The sequence below is a fragment of the Vollenhovia emeryi genome, unplaced genomic scaffold (assembly GCF_000949405.1).
Source record: "Vollenhovia emeryi isolate VEMERY1.0 unplaced genomic scaffold, V.emery_V1.0 DF939237.1, whole genome shotgun sequence".
NCBI classification, from domain to species: domain Eukaryota; kingdom Metazoa; phylum Arthropoda; class Insecta; order Hymenoptera; family Formicidae; genus Vollenhovia; species Vollenhovia emeryi.
In genome coordinates this window covers 540,887-563,793 of record NW_011967129.1, presented here as the reverse complement: position 1 = coordinate 563,793, position 22,907 = coordinate 540,887, and the positions used below count along the sequence as shown (strand labels likewise).

Below are 22,907 nucleotides of genomic sequence, written 5' to 3'. Positions count from 1 at the left end.
TTCAAAGATTCATCAATATCTTAAGACAAGAACAGCAGGATAATTTTATCTTATACTGCGTGTATATCGCTTACCCATCTACTACAGCAACAGCAATGTAATCATCGGGATTTAGATCATTCGGTGTTTGACCGTGCCACATGATCAGTCCGTGGCTTTTATTAGTGCTGATCTCGAGACCTAAAACCTCACGCTCTTCTTCGTGCGTCATGACAGATCTGTCTAGTTCTAGCCAACCATCTCCTCTGAAGGCAACATCATACGTTATCTCTGCCACTGCAAATATATATAATCATATTACTCGCAATTAAATCGTTCATTAATTTATTAATTTATATCTTTAAATTATTATGTCTCTCTCTCTCTCTCTCTAAAGTATATATCTTTAATATTTAATATATAATATACATATTATCATATAATATGTATGATTACACATATTTAAATATTTTTTAATTATTATATTATTTGAAATGTGTCTAAACGTGTCTATGTAAACGTCGCGAGAAATAATTTTTGTCTACACAGTAGATTGTAATTTAGATATGAATAGTATGTACACTTTGCACTCACGCTTTTCGCAATTTTGCCCGTTGTAACCGAGGCGACAATCGCACTTGTAAGACTCATGGAGATCCGTGCAGGTACCGCCGTTTCTACACGGGGTGAGAAATTCGCATTGCTTCTGCATCTTCTCGCAGTTCCGGCCCGCGTATCCGTATTCGCATACACACGAATAGTCATCGCTTAGACTTTGACACTGGCCGTGGATGCAAGGATTCGATGCACAAGGGTCGTACGATGTTGTTGGTGGCTGCGTGGACGCCGGAGTGGTATGGATCGTCCAATTTGGATGAGGTTCTGAACAATCCTCGATGTTGGCCGCGTCGATCGATGACTTCACTATGTCCAAACTGACCGACGAAACCTCGAGCTGTAACATAAATCAACAAATATCCATTAAATGGAGTTTCTCCTCCTTTATCGCGATGGAATTTTTAATTATTATAATACGTTGTTCTTTATAAATTTTAAAAGATTTCACAGAGATTTAGTTCTCTTTGATTTGATTAGTTAAAACAACGAGATATTATAGTAAGTGTCGAATATCAAAATAAAAGAAGCCTCTTACTTTGTTTACGCTAATAAAAATGCTAACTGCTCCTAAATTTTATGGAAAATTTGTTATTAAATAATTGTTAAGTCTTGTACATGTGTCGTATAAAATTAATAATGTTGCTTACTTGGCTTATGCAACCACGGAAGCTGCGATCGACACCGACGTTCCGATTGATCGTAATCCTTCTGTGATCTACCCCTCCGATGTAAAGAGGCGTATTCAGATTCATGGTTCTCGCAGCCCCGAGTGACTTGCCTTCCACAAACGGTTCCCTGTTCACCGACAATTTCGCATCCTTGAAATCTCGATTCACCACGATGGACGTCCATACATCGGGTTGTACGACGTACGGCGATTGTACTGTCGTTAATCCGGAGCCGATATCGAAGCGAAACTCGACGTGTCTGTCCTTTATTACGAGCGCTGCAAAATCCCCGAGGCCCTCGTCACTGTGAGAGCTATACATCAAGATCCCGTCCCCAGTGTCCGCAGGTTTAAAACTCATGGCTACCTTAAGCCTAAAAAGTCGGCATGGGACAAATAAAGAAATCGTATTATTTTACATTGTCAGAAGATTTGAAGCTACGTATGTGGCGTGTTAATTCATCGTCTAGTTTACTTTTATAAAACTCAATCTGCACACTTTTACATTTTATCTTTCTTATGCGTAAAATATTTGTATGAGAATGTCTCGTATTTCTTTGTCTTATACTTTGCATGAAAAAAAAGCTAATTAGAATTAGTTTAGTGGCAACTAAGTGCGTTATAACTTGCACGCGTGCAAAAGGGTTGAGAAGAACGTGGGAAACGAAAGGTTTACATATACACATGTGTACGGGAAAATATACGAGAAGCTCATTTAATTAAGCAACGCTATCAAAACAAATATATGAGTAATGTTTTTGTCTTAAAACTTACCTCTTCGTCTTATATCTTTTTAGCATTTTACGACATGCAAGGTGATGAAATCGTATGAAACATTGACTTAAACTAAAGTATGTAACTTATATTAAATTCTGTTTATTTGCTTGAAAAATATTTATTCGTATAGCATGAGTTCGCTGAGTATATAAACGATCACTCGTACGTGAAATATCTTTTTCTTTTAATATTTATATATATATAGATTCTTAGATATATAAGTACAAACATTTTACATATGCTGTCATATATAACTGTCATATACACGTATGTGGATGCTATGACTTTGACGTTTTCTAAGCTTGAGTGGGGACTAACTGTTAAATGCGACTGATTTGGCAGTGACTTCACGTATTACTTTTAATAATTAATAATGACTAAAGTAACGCGTTAAGTGTATTAATTAAGAAGCTGTACAAAACATATTAATTACTAATTCGTAAATTGACTGTTGTTCTAACATTACAGCACCGTGATGTCCATTACAAGGAACTACGCACTATGCAGGCTCGTTGCACAAAGTACCTGTTAAGAACTCATTGCTTATTCTTTTTTTTCCCCCCTATACAACCATCGCGTGTCAAATAAAGAAAGAAAAAGGCAGTGAAAAATTACGTAAAAGATACGTTTCTTCGACATAAACGTATCTTGAAAACTTTAAGTAGTTCATTATGCATGGTGATTTATTACATCTGCGGAAGGAGAAGTTCATTATTGCTGTGATTGGATAAGTAATGATTCTCTAAGTGCGTAAAATTGGTGCTAGGTCTAGCTAATGTTTTGTGTGGTGCAAATTATTGTGGTGATGTGGCCTTGATCGTGGGTTCCTAACTTGTGCGTTGCGTAATCGTGATCGACTGTGTGTAGTGGTCGAACTCTCTCTTTCCCTGAAAAGAATTTTAGTAATTAGGATGCTTGAGGATGCTCATGTGCACTGGCAATGAGATTAGTACCTATATTCCAATTATAATTGAGTCTGTTAGTTCGTCAAAGGCGTGAAGATACATTTCTATAATATTTATCTTTACATTTATAACAATCCTATATAGAACTTTTCGTGTTTCGAAGATTTCTCTCAAACAAGGGCACGAAGTTTATTAATTAAAATTCATTTCTAACCATTCTTTTTTTTACACTTACATTCGGTACCTTCCTAATTTACAATATTAAAAATAATAATTTTGCAGAATGTATTATTTCTTTTGTTTTATTCACTCATTTTTCACGGGTGAACTATGTAAAAACGATTACTTCAGAAAAATCAAAATAAAATAGATATATGAGACGCAATCTATGATAATATGTTCTATTATGTGCATTTCTAACATTGACTAACAATGCAATTCATTAAGAAATAGTTCATGCACGTGCGTTAGATGGGGCGGCGGTACTCACCGTCTAAGAGCCTTTGGAGTCTCGTGAGCGATGAAAGCTCTATCATTATGGAAAGCCGGGTCGTAGATGTTCACCGAATGTTCACATCTTGATCCTGTCTTCCCGATCGGGCAATAACAATCGAAGCCGACTTCTTTGTCGACGCATTTACCTTCTCCGCAAGCACCTGACATTATTCAATTCGTTTAATATGAGTGCTTCGAGACTTTAAATTGGACGAATAAAATATTGAAGCTTTTTACTTTTAGAAATAGGAAGCCTACGCGTGTTATGCACGCAATTAATTTTAGATGTAAGAATTAATAAATGAATTTATTCTTAATCTTAAGGTCAGTAAATGTATAATTATAAGTATTACAAAATAGACGGTAATTAAAACTGACAGATATCACTGTATCTATAACAAGGACAAAAGTATAAATTAAAATGTCAAATTATATAAAATACCTGGGTAACAGGATTGCCCGACGTTGTCGCAGTGCTTGCCGCTGAAACCGTCTCGGCACAGGCATGTGTAGCCGTTCTTTGTGGCCGCTTCCTGACATACACCACCATTGTTGCAGGGATTCTCGGCGCAGGTCTCGCAGGTCGTGATGCCCGCGCTCTCGGTCTGATCGCCGATCAGATCGACCTGTTTCTCCCCGAGGACTAGTCGGCTGATGCATCCGACGAAACCTGTGTTCGCCCCAGCCTGTGGGTTGATTGTGCCGCCGCTGGGCACTCCGCCGATGTAAAGGGGCTCTTTGAGGTCGAGACCTTGGCGTCTGCCCGAAGCGAGCACCTTGTAAGGGCCCTTGCCGTTCACCAGCATCGTACCCTCCTTTCGATTGCGTTGGATCTTGATGGTGTTCCACTCGCTCAGAATAACAGAGTTATTCGCGCTAATAACAGCTATTCCGGAGCCGAGATCGAATCTATTAAGTAATTCGTGGTGTTAATACGCGCGTTTAGAATAACATGCGGCACTTGTGTGCACGTGCGTATTTCACAAGATCTTTTACTTACTTGAATTGCGGGTATCCATTATTTAGAGACAGCATGATAAAGTCGCCACTGCCCTGGCCTGACTCGTCGTTGTATAATAAAATGCCGTCGTAACTTTCTGGTTTGAAAGAGATTTCGATGTTGAACTTAAGATAGGAATCGGGTAGTGGCGGGAAAGCGATGTAGCTTTCGGGTGCCTGACTAAAATTAGGCACGACTCCTGTTACAACCAGCACCGTAGGCACCTCGACACGTGTTTCTCCATTATTTCCTACGCAAATGTATGTTCCAGCGTCTTCGGCTTTTACATTACTCAACTTTAATTTGTTCTGCAAAATAAAAAATATATATCAAATTATCGAATAGCACGCAATATTTCATTAAGCTATGTAACTATTATACAAGAGCTGATTTGATAGAAATAATAAGCGTGAATTTTATGTACCTCAGAAATATGGTTATCACGTGGCAGAAGTCCACCAAGCTTACTCCACTGGAACTGTATTGGCGGATCGAGATCCAGACGGCAATCCATCTCCAGACGTGACCCATATGGCGCGAATTTCGTTTCAATCGCTGGTTCATCGAGGATTCCACCTGGAAAGTCGTAAAATCCTTTGTCCACAAATATTTTTGCGATAAACTTAATTGTTCGCCGGCTTTATACTTACATAAAACGTATGCAATTTGAGTAAGCATTGACAAAAAAAAAGAGATATTTTATAGAAAATATTTTTATATACGCATGGATGTAATATTCTATGTGAATACTTTATCTATGTATTTGCTGTATATATATCTATCGTTATTTGTTATATGTCTGTTAATTACCGTGGACGATCAGATTGAAGTCCTTTTCGAGTACACCTTCGGGCGTGTCTACTATGCACCTGTAGGGCCCGCTGTCGCTAACGGCTACATTAGTTAATCTCAAGATATTGCCGTACTCTTGAGCATTTATTGGCAGGCTGACGTGATTCGGTCTCGTCCAACGATAACGTGGACTGCGTGTTCCAGCGTATGTGCAATGTATGTCGACCGTATCGCCGATGTTTATTGGATCTTGGGACACCTCGATGCTTATTGAAGGCACCGCAGCAGCTAGAATCGAATTATACATATTGGCCACACGTTAAGACTGACTGTCAAATTGGGAAAATATATATATATATATATATATATTCTGTTCTGCACATCGTCGCGAAGAAATTATAATCTTCGCTTGATTTCTAAAATAAACCGCGAGATCGGGCCGCAGTGATCTATTCGATGTATCCGATGTACCTGAGTTCGTTTTACCACGCTTGAAATTTGTTGTGAAAAAATTGAGTAAATAGAAAAATAAGATCGCAGAGAATGTACATAGAAAAAATTTTTCCCCGTTGAAGTAATATTAGCACACTTGGAGATGCAAAAGAATTATATAAAGATCTATTTGGTACAAGAGTTCTAGCGAAAAGTAGCTTCGAACTAGGGTCTCAGAGGTCTTAAGTATATGTTGATTTACACATAATTGTATATGCTGCTGACAAGGATGGGATACGGGTGGCGTGCACTTTTTTCGCGCCGAATTTTTGCGTTTCAAAAAACGATAACTGGCCGGAAACACTTTAGGATCTTATTTCGCTTGTCTATCATTACCCGAGTCTGGTCTCGGCCAAGAAACTTCCACCCTAATCCGTATCCTTACCTCATAGACTCGTACAGTAAGCAAGAATATAAAGGACAGTTCACTACAAGTAGGAGAACTACGGGACGTCACACGACACACATATATCTCAAAACAAACCGCGTCGTCTCTGAAGATATTGGCGATAGCGCGCGTTGCGGCAGAAGCGTTCGTCAGTACCGTCGTTGCACTGAACATAGCCGTCGCAAAAGTTTTCCATCGGAATGCATTGTAGGCTTCTGCATTGATACTCCCAGTGCCTGCACTGCGATCGGTACACTGGCATGCAATCCGCAAGCAAATTAACTACTAAATCATAACGCGAGTCTTGTAAAAAAACCTGAACTTGTGAAGACGTTCATGAAACCACGTTTGTAATAAATAAATATATATATTTATGTATGATCTCGTTAACAGCTCAAACAATACAAAAAGTTCAAGAAACTTCGGAAAGAATATTGGACACTTCTCTAATGTATCCATGATGTCTTTTGCTATTTGTGTTGCTTGAGAGCAATCTGCTGCGCGCTTGTTAGTGATACGTGAGTGATGCGTTGGATTAGTATTAAAAAACCGACTTAATATTTTTAGTCTCTCAATTACTTGGATATTTGTATCATCATTTATCCATTAAAAGTTTCGATATAAGTAAGTTATGTGCTGATTATTTCTTTTCTTAAGACAAACGTGGAATCGGCAGTTTTATACCGGTCGTGTTCCAAATGAGAAGTTGAAATCTTCAGATGGACCAGTCTAAAATGTCCTTCGGTGAAAAATCACTCAAGAATAGCAAAGTATTTTGTAAAAAAAAGCAGTTTGTGAATTAACCCTCTCGGGATTAATGTCGGAGTAATGGCAACATTTCTCATTTGTAGATTGCAACATCCCGAAAGGATTAAAGGCAAAAATTAAGATTTCTTAACAGGCGAAACACTCCTTCAGCGTGTGTACTGCGATCTTCAATAGATGCATTCGGATGAAAGCAAAAATCTATGAAGTGATGCTGAAACGACCGGGACTTAGTGAAAAGAAAGGCGAAACTTACGAGAAACATTGAAATTAATATAATCGCTGGATACGCCGCGGCTCGTGTGGACCTGGCAGATGTATTTTCCGCTATCCTCCGGTTTCACTTGCACCAGCTCTAAGTAATCTTCTCCGATTCGCGCGTTGGCCGGCAAGGGTTGCCCATCTCGGCTCCAATGGATCATCGCACGTTCGCGCATCTCGCAACGTAAGCGCACGGAATTGCCGGCGTAAGTTACCACATCTCTTTGTTCAGCGCGGATCCTTGCATTATCGTAAGAATGTTCTGCAAATCGTGAATGTCAATTAGCTTTCCGGGTCCCAAATATTTATTAAACACATAGTGCATTATACATGACGGATACTTATATTGTTTTAGCAAATACTAAGAAATCACATTGCACTTTATTACGCAAAAATTTATATTTTTTATACACAAGATGCCTAATGTACAAAAAAAACATAAAACATGTAATTGCATTATACATATATTCCTTCCTTACATTTTTCTTTCAATGAATTTTGAATATTTTTTTGAATGTCCAAATGTTATTATACTTAAAAGGAAATGGAAGATTTTATATACTGCAAATTAAAAAAAATTTAATTACTTATCAACCAACCATTGACTAAAACTTCTGCTACCGCGTCCGCCGTTCCTGCTGCATTCGTTGCTTTGCACACATATTTGCCAGCGTCGGAATAGGTGATACCATGGAATTGCAGGATGCCGCCGTTGTGCGATACAGAATATGGCAACGGGCGACCTATAGCCTCCCACTCAATATGTAGGGGTTCGTCTCCTGTGGCGGTGCAAATTATGGATGGATTTTCTCCAGGTCCCACTGTTTGACGTGTTGGATTTAATTCGATTCTCGGCGGAGCTAGAAAAAGAAATCGAACAAAAAAAGTTAATGCAGTTCCCGTTAAGGAAACTGTCGAGGAAAAGCTGTTACTCTCAAATTTATTTTGTAAATTTAAATCTTGTAGTTCTATAATTAATTTAATGCATTTCGTTTGTGTCACTCACATATAATTTCAAGATGAGATTTCGCTCGGAAGAGTACGGCGCCGGCAGGATCCAAGCCCAAGCAGATGTATTCTCCGGCCGCGTTCGTGTCAACGGTCGGAATACTGAGTACTCCATTGAGCACCGTGCTGCCTTCCGGAAGGGAGCGATGATCGCTTCTCTTCCAATCTAGATAGATGTGGGCTCCATCCGGGCCAAAGACCTGACAACGCATCTCCACTTTGCCGCCGTTCGGAATTCTCAAGTAGTCTTTGGGAATCAGTACGCCTCCTCCTGTTTGGTTCGGGTCTCTCTGCAAATCAGTTTTTATCAAAAACATATCCCTATTGTGTATCACACATTAAAGGTACGGCAACAGAATTGTAATACACACATCAGGTTGCGGCTGCTGTCGATCGTCGCACGGAATATCGCCTCTGTCGCCAGTGCATGGCACATCATCGTCGTCCTCGATGCGGATCTGGACACGCTCTTCGGCTATTCCTACGGGGTTCGTGGCTTGGCAAGTGTAGGAGCCTTCGTCGTCGGATGATACGGAGAATATTTCGTAAACGGCGCTCAAGGGAGTAGCCGCTGTTCTGCTATACTCACTGTAAATCATGACAATATCATGAAATTATTATGTAACACTTAAAACAATAATTCTAATTGTTGGAATCAAGTCAACTGTAGTTCAGATTTAATTTTTAAACATGTAACGCCATAATTTACGTATAGCGCAATAAAATTTTTCCACTGCTCAGACCTTACAGAATTTATATTTTAATAATGTAGGGTTTTACTTTTAAATTTACTTGTTAAAATAATTGCAAATTAATTTCTACAGTTGTTACGATAATTCTAGCAGGTCTACAACATCGCGCAACGATAATAAAGTTAACTTACTGTATAGTTATTCCGTTCATGTGTTTGCTCCAAGCTACATTGGGTTGCGGATGACCGCTCGCGCTGCACATTAAACGGACTCGACTTCCACGTTTAACAGTCAAGATACCATGTTTCGGAGTGATGGTGATCACAGGCATGGACTGCACCTCGATGTGCGCGATGACCGACGTCGAGCCGACTTCGTTTGACGCGGAACAGATGTAAGCACCGCCGTCGTTCGCCGTGATGTTCGACAGTCTGAGAAGTCCGCCAGGAAGCTGCTCGACGTTGGAAGCGAATGGTCGATTGTCTTGGCGGGACCATTGCAATTCGGGTACCGGGAAGCCGGCCTTCGCGCGACATTGAAGATCAGCGGAACCGCCGAGGATGACCGTTTGTACATCTTGTGGATACAGCTCTAAAATTGGAGCCTCGCGAGCTGCAATAAACAGATGATTCGCTTTTGCAGAATTTGAAATAATAAAGAGGGATTGGAATAAAAATGAATTTCTATTACGAGAAATCAGTTGCCGATTGCATTATCTATGAATGTGTATTCTTTCTCGATTGATATCGCGCTTGAGTTTTCGTGCAATTGTGAGAATAAAAATTTATTTTGTCCAAATATTTTAAAATGCTTTTTTGCTTTGAGTGTCATCCGAATAAGAATGACCAATATATAGAAAATTCGGAGGCGAGTTTTTCTTTTTAGTGTCACATTACGAGCTTACGTTCAACTTCGATGATGGCACTGGCCTCGTAACTGCCCGTGGGGCTGCCAACCCGGCAGATGTACACTCCACGGTCGGAGATCTGGACATTAATAATCCTGAGCGTGTCCCCTACTTGCTGGACACGAGGACTCATCGTTTCCGTGTACTTGCTCCATTTCACCTGTAGACCTGGCTCTCCGCTGGTAATGCATCGCACCTCTGCCACTGTGCCCTGTGACACTTCTTGCCGTTCCGGCCTGACCTTGATCGTCGGTGGTTCTCTGTGGGACGTAATCGTAATCCTAGCGGTGGTGCTCGTCTCCGTTCCACGAACGCTCGTCGCGGTGCACACGTATATGCCGGAATCGCTGGAGGTGGGATTGATGATCGTTAAGACCCCGTCGCGCTGACTGGCGGTATAAGGCAGCGGCAATCCGCCGGACCTCGTCCAGGTGACGTTTGCATGTTGAGACGGCGTGCAAACCAGTCTGACGACATCTTCGCTGGTTCCGGACCACTCGGACGGAGTTATGGTCGGCGGCAAGCCTTGAGGCGGCGGTTTGTTAGGATTGTCTGTAACACAAAACAAATAACTTCAAGAACAAGGCATGCGTGCGTAAGCCGTAGGTTTCCGTTTCATATTATTAAATTAGCGTTAGCGTTTAAAAATAACTCTGTAAAATAGTTTTGAGATACATCAATATTTTGACTGTACCTTGAACGTATAAGATCGTCGTCTTCTCGTCTGTGCCGACGTTGTTCCTAGCGACACATTTGTACTCGGCTGCGTCGTTCTTCGATGCGGCTGGAAGACTCCACACGCCGTTGTAGAATGTCGCCTCTGGACTCATGCTTCCGTGCACTCGCATCCAGTCCAATTGGGGTGGCGGATTACCAGTGGCTTCGCAGCGGAACTCAACCGGTTCGCCTTCCCTCACTTGCTGATACGATGGACTAATAACGGCTTTAGGCTCCACCGGACTGGCTCCTTAAAGAAGGATATGTAAAATTACACTCTGTTTCGCGAACAACTTGACACGGTTACGATTTGTACCTGGTATTTCCAGCAAGTGCTTTGGAAATGCTGCGTCCAATAGTACAATGTGTAAGAATTAAATACGCAATGTTGATTTGTTAATCTATTCTCCAACCCATAATGCCGAAGAATACGAGATTACATTGAACTCTATGCAATTACAATTAAACATACCTCCAACAGTCAGCGAGACTTTCTTATACCCGATATTTATTCCATCGCTCACTTGGCAGACGTATATACCGCTGTCAGATACCTTCACGTCTCTAATGACCAACAATCCGTACGAGTCATCTACGCTTCTGTCAGGCGGTAATTGGCCACCTTCTTTCTCCCATCTGATGTGTACCGACTCCTATTTTCAACCATAAATAAAGGATGGCTTGTAATTACGTCCATAAAAAGATTTTATAAATCAAAAGTCAATGAAAGACTTACGCTATCTCTCGATCTGCCTGTGCAATGATATCGGACGGTATTTCCAGTGTGGACGATCTGGAATTCCGGCTCCTGTATGTAAACTATGATCCTCGGTGGAGATACTGGACTCGGCGTAGTGGTATGCGGTTCTTCAACTGTCAGGGAAATGAAAGGAAAACTTTTTGAAAGCGAACGCGATGATTTTCTTTCACACTTTTTTCTACATGGACGATTACTGAATCTTGCAAATCTGCGAATACACTGCAATGAATAAGCGACATTTGTCCGTGACACAGGAATGCAACCACCATCACATTTTGACGAGACATCATTACAATGACGGTTATTTCGAGGAATGACTTGTATTAATTGCTACGGTACACACATTTTACGGTACACATCGACAGGACGCCCATGATACTGAGTGCCATGTACCAGAGAACAAAGCCAAGCTTTCCCGCACGTACTGCTCTTGCGAAAGAAAAACTATGGAATTGTGATAACAACTACAATCCAAGGAAGTGCCTTCACCAGACTTGGTGACGATCTACGATGATGATCTACGATGAAGACCCGACGACAACGCAGGCATGGTTACGAAATGACGATCCGAGCGCTCTCCCTCGCCATGAGTCACCGATGGACGGACAAGATGCGAAAGCTCTCGCTACGTAGTCCGTCAAACCTGGCGTAATCGAAGTCACGATCCTGACCAGTTCTTTGCCACGGTAATTCACGATGTGACATTCCACGTTGCAGGGAGTACGTCTCATATGGACGAACCATGTGCGGACAGCTCCTTTCTCTGTCTTCACTATCGGGCCGATTTTGCCGCTCCGCGCAGTTACAGGAAATCCGTCGAGCGACGACAATTTAAAATAGATGTGAAACATGTCTGGATAGTCATAGTTGCACGTAAATTGGATCGTGGAGTACGGCTCGACTTCGCCTTTCATGGGCATTAGGCTTACCATGAGTTCACCTGACCAACGTGACGTTATTACCATTCTTGGGCGAGTTTAAGACATTTCTTAACTATAAGATAATCACGAGAAGAATTCTGCTCTCGCGTTCACAGAAAGTCAGTTGAACATAACACATTAGATAACTTGACTTCCTAAATTAATTTCTCTACGCTATAATCTATCGCTCGTTTCTTTTTCAAGCTCATATTCATATTCGCAAACGAAAATGATCAGAAATGCTAATACAATTCAGCATATAATATTTCAAATACTAAGAAACTGCTTACCGACACCACTGTCTTGGCAATACTGTCCCGAGTAACCCGGCAGGCAATGGCACTTGATATGACCGGATCTGCTGATCTCGCAGCTCTCCTCGTTCTTGTTGCACGGGCAGAGATTGCACGCGCCCAAGTAACTGACAGTCCGGTCGCTGGTGTCTCTGTAATAACCGCGGGCGCAGGTCTCGCAGGAGGTGCCCGTGTAGCCGGCCGGGCAACGACAAGCCTCGATCTGAGTCGCTCGTCGGTTTCCGACCTGATTCTCCACGGCTGTGTCCATGCTGATGTCGCTGATGTATGTTGCGGTCATTCGCTCGCTGTGGGACGCGCGGACCAAAATAGCCTCCAGATTGGAAAGCACCATCATGAGGTCCGTCCTGGAAGCTCTGCGCGGTCCTTCAGAGGTCAGTCGGCTCCATTCGTGCTCTTTCAACGGAACGTGATAGGTCTGCGAAAGATATACACGTCTCCTTTATAATTGCGAAACATATTCGTATTCCAATTTAATTTATATTACATAGAGCTCGCTGCATCACGTTTAAAATAAAGTAAAAGATAAATTGTATAACAGCGTTCAATTTAAACACGTGCGAAGGGATTCGATTCGAATAATTATACGGTTAAAAAATATTTTGCCAAGTGTAATCACTAAAAATTTGGTTTAATTCACATTGAATTCCTCGATTTCCCGTAAAGCTATAAAACATCAGAGAGATTCTACGTACCAGCGGAATCTCGGGTTGGAGTTCCACCGGATTTGTCCAGTACAATGTGATGCCGTTGCCAATCAGTAGAATGTCTTGATCCTTATAACTCTGAGCGCCAGGATACGCGGTGATATGCTGCGTCAGAGTCAAGTTACCGCCGTAACTCTTCACCTTGTTACCGGTGAAGACGCTCGGAAGCGACCAGAACAGTCTGTGGTTTCTGTTATCCGGATACCGATAGCCGATTTCATTCATCGCCACATTTAGCTCGAAGCCGTCGTCGATTATGTCGCGTCTAGTCCTGAAGGATATAAGAGCGTGAAATCGATCAATTAAAAATTCAGTTTTATGTGATATTATACATAAATTTTATTTTTATCAGAAGAAGACGGGAAAAGATTATTAAAATTTATTCACATTTATATTAATTTTGAAAGCTATTCTAGAAAAAAATAAATAAAACGCATGTACTTACGAGTCCGTGAGAGTAAAACCGTGATGTGAGTCGTATACCCACATCGGTATTTGCTGTACGTACAATGTGCTCTCGTGACATTGATCAGTTACCCCGCTGCAATAACACTCGATGCATCCATCAATGTTCTCGGCGTGTAATCCGTATGTCGACAGGCGGCATCGATTACACTCTGGACCCTCGACGTTCCTCTTGCACTCGCATCGGGCGTCGACGCAAGAAGTGCTGCGCGCACCAGCCTCGTTACATCTGCATGGTTCAGGTCTTGGATTTCTGTATGTGCAATCGTCCGGTGTGCCCCGGTTAGCGTCTCCTTCGTATCCCGGTTCGCACAGCTCGCAGAACTCGCCGGTGGTATGATGAGCGCAATTCTATAGAGTGTTTTTGTATCTCATACTTCTGAATACTTACTTGCAAATTTATAGTCGTATCTTTATAAAATTTCAAGTTTTAATTAAATTTTTACATTTCCACATTTTTTAAAAATAACTGTACAGAAAAGATAAAACTGCATTTTGAAAAAGAACTTTACTTAAATAAAGTAGCAAAAAAGAATTCAATTATATTATGTAACATTGTCGCTTGATTAAAATTGCTTTTGTTACCTCGCAAGTGCCAGTTTCAGGGTCACACTGATTCGAGTGATTATTGCAGTTGCACGGCTCGCAGATGCCTAAGTAGAGACCCTCGATGGCCCGAGTGTAGCCAACGTCGCAATCCTCGCATGAAAGTCCTCTGTAGCCGATGGGACAAGTACACTCTTCAACTTCGACCGCACGAGCCTTACCTGTGTTGTATTTCTCGGCGGTGTCCAAAGACACAAACGAGAGCCTGAAACATATATCGTTTGATAAATCGCAATAATATTCAAGATTTTACAATCTTTTGAAGCAAACTCGCTTTTAATTTCATTTAATACAGTATAGAATAAATCCGCAACTGTTGTTTTAAAATGTCGAAAATTGTATTCATCTATTAAAAATTTTTATAGTTTCGTAAGAAATTTAGAAGATAATCGTTTTTTTTATTATATAGTTACCATTGTAATTAAAAATGTAAGAATGTAAAATGATGATATAAGGAATGTGTAAAGTACTTACGCAGCTTCATCTGTGTGCGTCGTGTAAGTGGCTTTGATTCTGATGGCTCGTACATCCGCTAAGGCCATTAGAAGGTGCTCCCTGTCCGCTTGGGTTCCGTCGTTACGTTGCCAATATTGCTCGAGCAATGGCACGGTGAATGATTGCTGGGAGTTAGGCTCGGGAGACTCGCGAGAGTAATAGAGCAAGTTGATGTCGTTAGCCTGTATATTTTAAGTCATTCTATTATATCTTCATCGCTAAGTACACGGATTAGGATTCGCGAAGGTGTGTACTCACGCTGATTAGTTCGACGTCCGCGGCGTTATTCCTTGAACTCTGACCGCCCGGAGAGGGCACGTATCTGACGGTGTACTTCAGATTGCCGCCGTAAGATGTTATTTGATCCCCTAGGAAAATGCTGGGCAGTTGCCAGTAATAGACATCATTGTTACCACGATTGGGAAATTCGCTGTAGACTATTTCCCGGCTGATGGTGTTCAGATGAATTCCCTCCACAATGTCTGGCGTGTCAGTGCTCTTGGATTCGATCAGGGAGAAGCCCCGAATCGAGTTGGTGAATGACACACGAATCTGCAACGTACAAACGATTGGTTTACATTTTCATGCCAAGCGATAATTTATATTTCCGAAGTTATGCAGTACAGTCGATTTTATGTTAAGTTTATATGGAATATAAAATCTCGCTTGTGCAGTTTCTTGTGGAGGAAGGAATTTCTTAGAGCAACTATCTATATAATAAGTAATGAGATAACTTTGTCGTACCTCGTTCCTGTACCAGTTAGAAGAGGCACATCTATTGGTGATGCCCATGCAGAAGCAAGCTATGCACCCAAATTGATTTGCGGAGGCCAGATTAAAGGTATTCGCCTTACATTGGTTGCAAGTAAGACCCGTTGCGTATTGCTGGAAGAGGAAATATTAGAGAATAGACGGCGCTTCTCGATCGCGATGTTGTAGCATTCATTTCTACTGTGAACATCGATCTGCGTAGGTCTACATATATAAAAGAACTGTATAATGTACTTACATTTTTTAAGTTAAAAGAAATCCACGAGAGATGGATGCAAGAACAATAGTAAAAATCGTTACGCGAGGTATCCGGGAAATCGCGCGATTTATCTCGCACAGATTATTAAGTATTTATTTACAGGAAGGAATCTTTACTTGGATAAAATTGTGCGATCGAGAAGAAACGCACGATTTTTGAGACACCCCAAAATTACACATAACATTTAGCAACGGCGCTAATTATCAACACTATCTATACCTTGCAGTGACACTTTCCGGTATGAGGATCAGCGTTAGGACTAAGGCTGCCGTTAGGATCACATTGTTGAAGTGGAACGCACATATCTCCAGGAATAAGGGGATTCCCTTGGTAACCGGTGGCACACTGCTCGCACCTGCGTCCAACGTAGCCGGGAGGACAATCGCACGTGGGTTGGCCGTCAGAGCCAAGATGACACGTGCGGGCGAACCTATTTGAAATACGACAAATTATGCCTTGTTTCCAAATATCGCTAACGTAAATTTCACCCGTTTGTGTCTTACTGATTCGACGGATTGGTATGCGGGCAGGGACAAATCTGGCAAGGAATATTCCTTGAAGGATCGCCGTAATATCCCGGAGGACACGGTGGTTCGTCCCTGTAACATTGCCCGAGCCACGGTCCGCTTTCGCGTCTCAGATAACCAGGCGCGCAGTGCTCGCAGGACAGACCAGTGTATCCTTGAAGAGTATTAAGATAATCCGTGAAATAGAATTCTTCTACTTAAATATCTCTGATTAATTGTCAAGGAAGTACGTACCAGTGGGACATTGACATTCCTCGACGAAGGACGCGGATCCTAGACCGGTGTTTCGTACATCGGCGGTGTCCATAACGATGTTGGTGAGACGAACGTCCAACTGCGGCGAGTCGTCGTATTTCACTCTAAAACACATCAAACGTATTGAAAAAAAAATTATTCTAATGGTACTTCGGTGATCAGTAACATCCTGGGCTCGATGCCTACTTTATAAGAATGTTGTCCACGTTCGCCAGCGTCATCATAATCTCCTCCCTGGAGGCCAGAACCTCGCCTCTTCCTTGTTGCTTGTACCAATCGCCGTAGAAGAACCTGACGGTCTTCTCGGTCTCGTAATCCGGCGTTGGGTCTTCACTTTTGTGCACCAGGATGTAATTGTTGCCACTCAGGATTACAGAGGGTGCGTTGTTCGGCGTGCCGTTACCGCTGTGGCGGATCGAGTATTTCAGGTAGCCGCCGTAGGACTTTAATTGACTGCCGTGATAGTTCTCCGGCAGCGCGAAGTAGGGAATGCTGTAGTCGTTCAGATCATTGCTGAAGGATTCTAGCAATTGAACGCCGTCCCGGCCGAGCGGGCGGATTTGTGATATCTGATTGCTAACGTCGCCGTGGATCTTAATCGTCGAGACGGTCTCGACCGAGACGATCTTGTGACGGTCGAACGGCGGCGGGATCTGATAAGTGAAAAGATCGGCGCTTCGGCACTCGGTGGCGACGCCGAAGCAGAAGCACGAGATACACTCCTCGGCGTTTTTCGCCTCGGAATTGAATTTGCCCCTCGGACAGACGTTGCCGCGTTCCTTTACGACAACGATCGCATCCGGCACGGCGAAGACGAAGCCCCCGACGTTCAGCGCCTCGCACGAGTACGCGCCCTGGTCCTCCGGCTCTATGTCCGGACACGTCAGCGTGCCCGTTCCATTGGTGGACACGGTCGTGCATTTCGCGGGGATGTGCCCCCAATTGAGACGCCAGTTGATTTCCGGGATCGGAACACCGACCGCCGTGCAGGTGAGGACCAACATGTCGCCCGGTACGAGGACGACCATCGGCGGTGGAGGTTTCACGATGTAAACGGGAGCTGCAAGGGGAGAATATAGTTCTGTAATTGAATGGCCAACAATAATGACATTTCATTGGATTATTGATTGTTAATGAGACAATAGTCATAATAGAAGAGATACATTCTAAATTTGACTTTCAAAACTTATCACAACAGCATTTTGATAAAATAGTAAAATGTATCGAGGTATAAAAAATGAATTCGACTTTAGAAGTACATTGATAATTTTAGAATGTTCGACTGTGAAAATTATATTGTCATCCGCCATTTAACTTATTCGATCGCGAAACGAAGCTCGTCAGACAGTCGGCAATAAAATATTGATGCCTTGCACTCATAAAATTCCCATTCGATACTGACAGCATCCAACTTCGTCGCTGCCGTCCAAGCAGTCGCGCTCCATGTCGCAGTGGTAGCTCTTCGGAATACACTGTTTATTGCTGCTGCAGGCGAATTCGTTGTAGCGGCACGGATAGCCCAGAGGAGACGGCGCGCAGTTCTCCTCGTCGCTGTTGTCCGCGCAGTCCTTGTCGCCGTCGCAACGCCACAGCTTGCTGACGCACTGCTTATTATTGCAACGGAACTCGTTGGGCTCGCATCCGTGCAGACCTGTCGCGAGACAAGGGCGCGTCAAAGTCTCATTTCCCATAGAGTATGAAAGCCAGATATACCCAGCTTCCTTGGTACCTATCATACTTACTGCATCGCATTTCGTCGGATCCATCGGTGCAGTCGAATTTACCATCGCAAATGTACGTTTTGGGAATACAGTCGCCGTTGCTGCAGGTAGCCTGATCGTACTGGCACACTTGCGGCGGCCTGGTGACCGGTTGCTCGACTGCGTGATAATTAATTTCATGTTACACGGCGAAACTTCATTAAAAAGAGCTTTCGAATCTAGTAGCGGCTCCCTTCTATCTTATCGCAAATCAATTCCTCGAACATGGCCGTAAATTGGAGAGGCGAGACAATACGAACGTACACTTCTCGACGGCGAGGGCGACGCTAACTTGACGGCCTGGGGTGGACGGTGGATAACCCACGGCTTCGCAAATGTACGTTCCAGCGTGCTCGAGTTGGATGTTGGGTATCTCCAAGCGGCCGTTGATGTCTCGGCTGCCGGACGGCAGAGGAAGGCCGTTGCCGCGAACCCACCGTACTCTGGCACGTAGATGACCCTCGTCACGGCATTGGAACACGACCTCGCGACCTGATCGGAACGGTTTTTGCGTGATATAAATTCCATTCGAGTTTCGAGAGATCGCACCCTGCGCGGATCATCACGCCCGCGGTACGTCGAATGTCCCGTCAGTGATCGGTAAGCAAGCGGACGTTCCCGTTTCTCAAATTGGGATGACGGCTGACAGCGTGTTAGTTCAATTCGTGCAACACTTTAGTTTGTCTCAATCAAGTTACTCGATACGCTGTTTGCATGTAGACGGTGAAAACACATTCAATGCAAGGCATCCGGCATAATAAAGTTGAGATTCTTCGAGGGAATTAGTGTCAAAATTATAAATGTACCGTCAGCATTAGACACTGGTAATTGGCAATTTCAAATAATTTTGTAATCCAAAATTTACTGCTTCCGAACGACTTAATTATCATGCGCAATTAACATTTGCATGCATGGCTTCAAACGATGTTACTGATGAAATTTTCAATTATTGATTTAATCCAGTTATTGACAAAAATTACATCTCTTAGTGGCTCTTGTCATTTTATGATTGTAATATGTGCATATATATCTGCAAAACAAAATGTCGAACGTTAAATTATATTTGACAATCGAAGAACGTATAGAAAGTTTTTTTAGATTAATTCCATTGCTTATTTTGCTCAGAGAAACGTTTGCAACGGAATATCATAAAAAAGCGAGAATACGTGTACGTGTACGTACATACAGACACTTATATGTAATCACTGAAATATGTATTTCCAATTTTGCACATTTAATGACTCATGAAGATTATTTTTAGCCCACAGCATGATTTGCAGCTTATACTTTTTGAAAAGTCTTACCTTGCTTCGCCGGGTCTGGCCAAGGCAAGAAAAAAAAGTAACAAACACATTAATTAATTAACTTTCTCTTAGAAGACTAATTCATCGGCAACGCGGCACTTGTTGCTTACTATTATTTCGTGTTAATGTTTCTAATAGAGGTAACTAAGATGTTCGATCACTGAGACCTTTTAGTTAGATGATAACTACACAAAAGTTGAAATTGCAACAAATGCATATACAACATATCACCAAATCCGTACACAGCTTAATAAAAGGGACATTTACTACTTACTTTCTTTGATCACTTGTTCACTGGGATAAGTCTTCAGTTTAAGATCGGATGTTCCATCGGTATCTACGAACGAAAAAAAAGTAATAAGTTTGTAACAAGTAACCGTAAGAGCACCAAAGTAATCGTTGATTAATGATTAATAAATGTATGTACAGAATCAATGTTTCGTTATCGACTTTGTTAATTTCTACCCGGCACCTTTCTACGTTTCTCCTCTACAAGGGGAAATGCGATCCTATATTTTAGTTCGGTATTAATTTCTTTTAGAAAATATGATACACAGCGTGATGTCTACTGCTACGATCTACTATGCGTCGTCGCAAAAAATCGAGAGAGCTCACAGTACCCCTCGTGGTATTGATCATAAAATAGATATTTGTTATTCTCGGATTAAAAGTGTCTATATTATCGGGTAAAGGCGGAATTGTGTAATTTAAATAATGGAAATACAGTACACACACACAGAGAGAGACTCATTTGCTTGTGTCTCATCCGCTGCAAACGGGGGTAATAAATACCTTTTAGTGTTACATAAAACATTACAGTATTACGTTACGGCAGATATTATGTTACGGTGTCATGGATATTTACAAGGTATTATTGATTAGCGCATGGCGTGTTATCGGCCGGCTGCGCGGTCCCCTTGCCCGAAGGCGGCCTCCGCTCTGGATGACTAACTACAGGGGGAGACTCACAATTATCATAACTGCAATCCATCTCATCGGACATGTCTCTAGGACAGTCGAGCCTTTTGTCGCATCGCTGGTGCAGCGGGATGCAATGACCGTCATTGCACATCCATTCGTGCGCGCTGCACCTACTATGATTTCTTTCCGTCGCCTTATGGTGACAGCCCAACTCGTCGCTGTCGTCGTACGGACAGTCGATCCGGCGATCGCAACGTTGATGATGGGGTATACAATTGCCGCTCTTGCATCTCCATTCCCCGTGCGGGCATTTGCGAACTTTGGTTTCGTCGTTAAAATGCGTGTCATTATGCTGCGCTCTCGTGTAGGAGTATCTTAGACTACCTTGGCGATTAGAGTAAGTCGGGGAGCCGCGTTGTTCGCAATCATTAATTTCTTATTTGTCAATTTTTAAGTAGAACTCGCGACTCTATCTGGCGCTATCATTTTGCTGGCGATTCAACGTAACGTACTTATACGCGAGGGCTGTTGAAATATATCGATGACCTACCGCAATTATGCTCATCGGATCCGTCTCGACATTCTGGAATTCCGTTACAGATGGAGGACACTGGAACGCACCTTCTATCCGAAATGCACATAAATTGCTCCGCAGCACACTGGCCTGATGGCGATGGCTCTGGCGTCTCTAATAAAATATAAGTAGATAAAGATTTAATTTCATTTCTAATTATAATTAAATAAAATTTAAGACAGTTAAAAAAGTGACCTCTTCAATTATTCAATTGCCATCTCATAGCGAGTCTACGGTTTATAAATTATTCGGAAGCACCGTTGAGATATACAGATCTTGCCGATCTGGCTATGCATCTCTGCTCTTTGTTATTTATTAGCTCAATCTATTTTATTGCTCATTGTTTAATTAAGGCGAGCAAATGACGAGCGATGCTCTTTCAAACTCACCGCATTTCTCCGGTTCTTCGTCGGAACCGTCGGCACAGTTGACGATGCCGTTGCACTTCTGATCGGCGCGGATGCAATCTCCATTGGCGCACTGGAACTGGTCCCGCGTGCATCCTAAAATGAGAGCTTGCGTTGTGTTTAACGAGATAACCGCGAGCCGTTGAAATCCGTTAAAGAAACGATATAGATGATACACAGATACATGTAAAATGTCAGCCATGGAGCCATCATATGTCCGTCATTACAATCTAAACAATGATCTAACGTCGAAATATAAATACGATGGAGATAAAGATTTCATTACCTAGAAAAGACTGTTAAACGTAATCTAGAACAGAGCTGTCTTGCTAGAGGCGTCCCTTCTCGTTCGCCTCGTCTCATTTTACCGACATGCTGTCGCCAATTTAGACAGCTTTGGTCTAGAATCTAGACCATATATCGGTAATCAGTTCATACAGCACAGAATAGTTGATGCCGATGCGACCTTTACGCGTTTCAATTTTTTATACTGTGTGCACTGATTGTCATCTACAAACACTTATGTAATTCGTCATTCAATATAACTTCAATATAGAACTCAGGAGGAAAGACATTTATGAACTCTTCTTTTAGATACAAGTGTCAATTTCAATCAATTATATATACAGATGAAGATGGTGTTAAAGGATGGCGTTAAAGGTTACGTTTTTAGTATTTTCTCTTCTGAAATGTAATGCAAAAACTATACAGGTAAAAATGTACTTTCCTCGTGCTATGCATGCCAAATAGTATTTATGCCAAACGTTCTACCTACGAGAAAAATAAACGATCTAAATTTTACGTCAGGCAGAGATGCACTATTATTTATAAAGATGCGCCGGGTAATATATAAGACTGCGATTATATAAATTTTAGAAATATAATCAAGTCTCTACTGGAACAACCTACACATCTTCTATTCAGCTGCTAACACAGATTGGCAGAAAAGAACATAGATCTAAGAGAATCTGGTGCTCCGTCTGTATCCGACGATACTCCCAAAATATCCCGCGAATACAAAAGTTGATTTACGTTATTTAAAAGAACGGAACGACATGTTTAAAAGAAATACGTCGTTTATAAAAGGAATAAATTCACGGAGAAATACTACGATAATTTGTTCGAAAATCAAACGATCTTGGAAATATTGATTAAGGAGTGAAACTTAGTAAATCAGTTTCTCTAATATTCATAATTTTAATAGTTACTGTTTTAACAATATTTTACTATCGAGGACCAATCAGTTCCTCAATAGCACCATTAAAACGGCGACTATTAAAAAGAATATGGAAAGAACAAATGTTCTCTCGACGTAGAGTTTTCTAATATTATTTATGTCATTGTAACGCCAATGTAAATCCGTAGAACACGCGAAGAATTATTCGCGCGTCAGGACATC

General features: G+C 42.0%; 1 protein-coding gene across 17 annotated transcripts in view; it reads right to left on the bottom strand.

The window, feature by feature from the left end:
• The window catches only part of LOC105560209 (basement membrane-specific heparan sulfate proteoglycan core protein), a 171,536-nt gene that overhangs the window by 4,079 nt on the left and 144,550 nt on the right, over positions 1–22,907 (bottom strand). For 10 of the 17 annotated variants that reach the window (XM_012009095.1, XM_012009098.1, XM_012009104.1 and 7 more), the window contains 38 exons: positions 21,491–21,604; positions 21,078–21,215; positions 20,576–20,845; positions 19,881–19,943; positions 19,607–19,621; positions 18,567–18,794; positions 18,285–18,422; positions 17,945–18,193; positions 16,729–17,602; positions 16,522–16,646; positions 16,264–16,441; positions 15,980–16,190; positions 15,475–15,615; positions 14,989–15,282; positions 14,710–14,912; positions 14,215–14,440; positions 13,610–13,980; positions 13,153–13,435; positions 12,434–12,875; positions 11,867–12,163; positions 11,200–11,336; positions 10,936–11,116; positions 10,441–10,713; positions 9,744–10,298; positions 9,031–9,451; positions 8,519–8,735; positions 8,146–8,437; positions 7,739–7,999; positions 7,135–7,401; positions 6,210–6,398; positions 5,252–5,521; positions 4,866–5,017; positions 4,442–4,749; positions 3,884–4,350; positions 3,437–3,602; positions 1,245–1,638; positions 574–934; positions 75–276 (listed from right to left, as the gene is read on the bottom strand). In XM_012009095.1, coding sequence (XP_011864485.1) covers positions 75–276; positions 574–934; positions 1,245–1,638; positions 3,437–3,602; positions 3,884–4,350; positions 4,442–4,749; positions 4,866–5,017; positions 5,252–5,521; positions 6,210–6,398; positions 7,135–7,401; positions 7,739–7,999; positions 8,146–8,437; positions 8,519–8,735; positions 9,031–9,451; positions 9,744–10,298; positions 10,441–10,713; positions 10,936–11,116; positions 11,200–11,336; positions 11,867–12,163; positions 12,434–12,875; positions 13,153–13,435; positions 13,610–13,980; positions 14,215–14,440; positions 14,710–14,912; positions 14,989–15,282; positions 15,475–15,615; positions 15,980–16,190; positions 16,264–16,441; positions 16,522–16,646; positions 16,729–17,602; positions 17,945–18,193; positions 18,285–18,422; positions 18,567–18,794; positions 19,607–19,621; positions 19,881–19,943; positions 20,576–20,845; positions 21,078–21,215; positions 21,491–21,604 — 9,973 coding nt within the window. Of the gene's footprint in view, positions 1–74; positions 277–573; positions 935–1,244; positions 1,639–2,124; positions 2,929–3,436; positions 3,603–3,883; positions 4,351–4,441; positions 4,750–4,865; positions 5,018–5,251; positions 5,522–6,209; positions 6,399–7,134; positions 7,402–7,738; positions 8,000–8,145; positions 8,438–8,518; positions 8,736–9,030; positions 9,452–9,743; positions 10,299–10,440; positions 10,714–10,935; positions 11,117–11,199; positions 11,337–11,866; positions 12,164–12,433; positions 12,876–13,152; positions 13,436–13,609; positions 13,981–14,214; positions 14,441–14,709; positions 14,913–14,988; positions 15,283–15,474; positions 15,616–15,979; positions 16,191–16,263; positions 16,442–16,521; positions 16,647–16,728; positions 17,603–17,944; positions 18,194–18,284; positions 18,423–18,566; positions 18,795–19,606; positions 19,622–19,880; positions 19,944–20,575; positions 20,846–21,077; positions 21,216–21,490; positions 21,605–22,907 lie in introns of those variants that run through there. The other 7 variants (XM_012009094.1, XM_012009096.1, XM_012009102.1 and 4 more) reach the window with 7 other exon arrangements.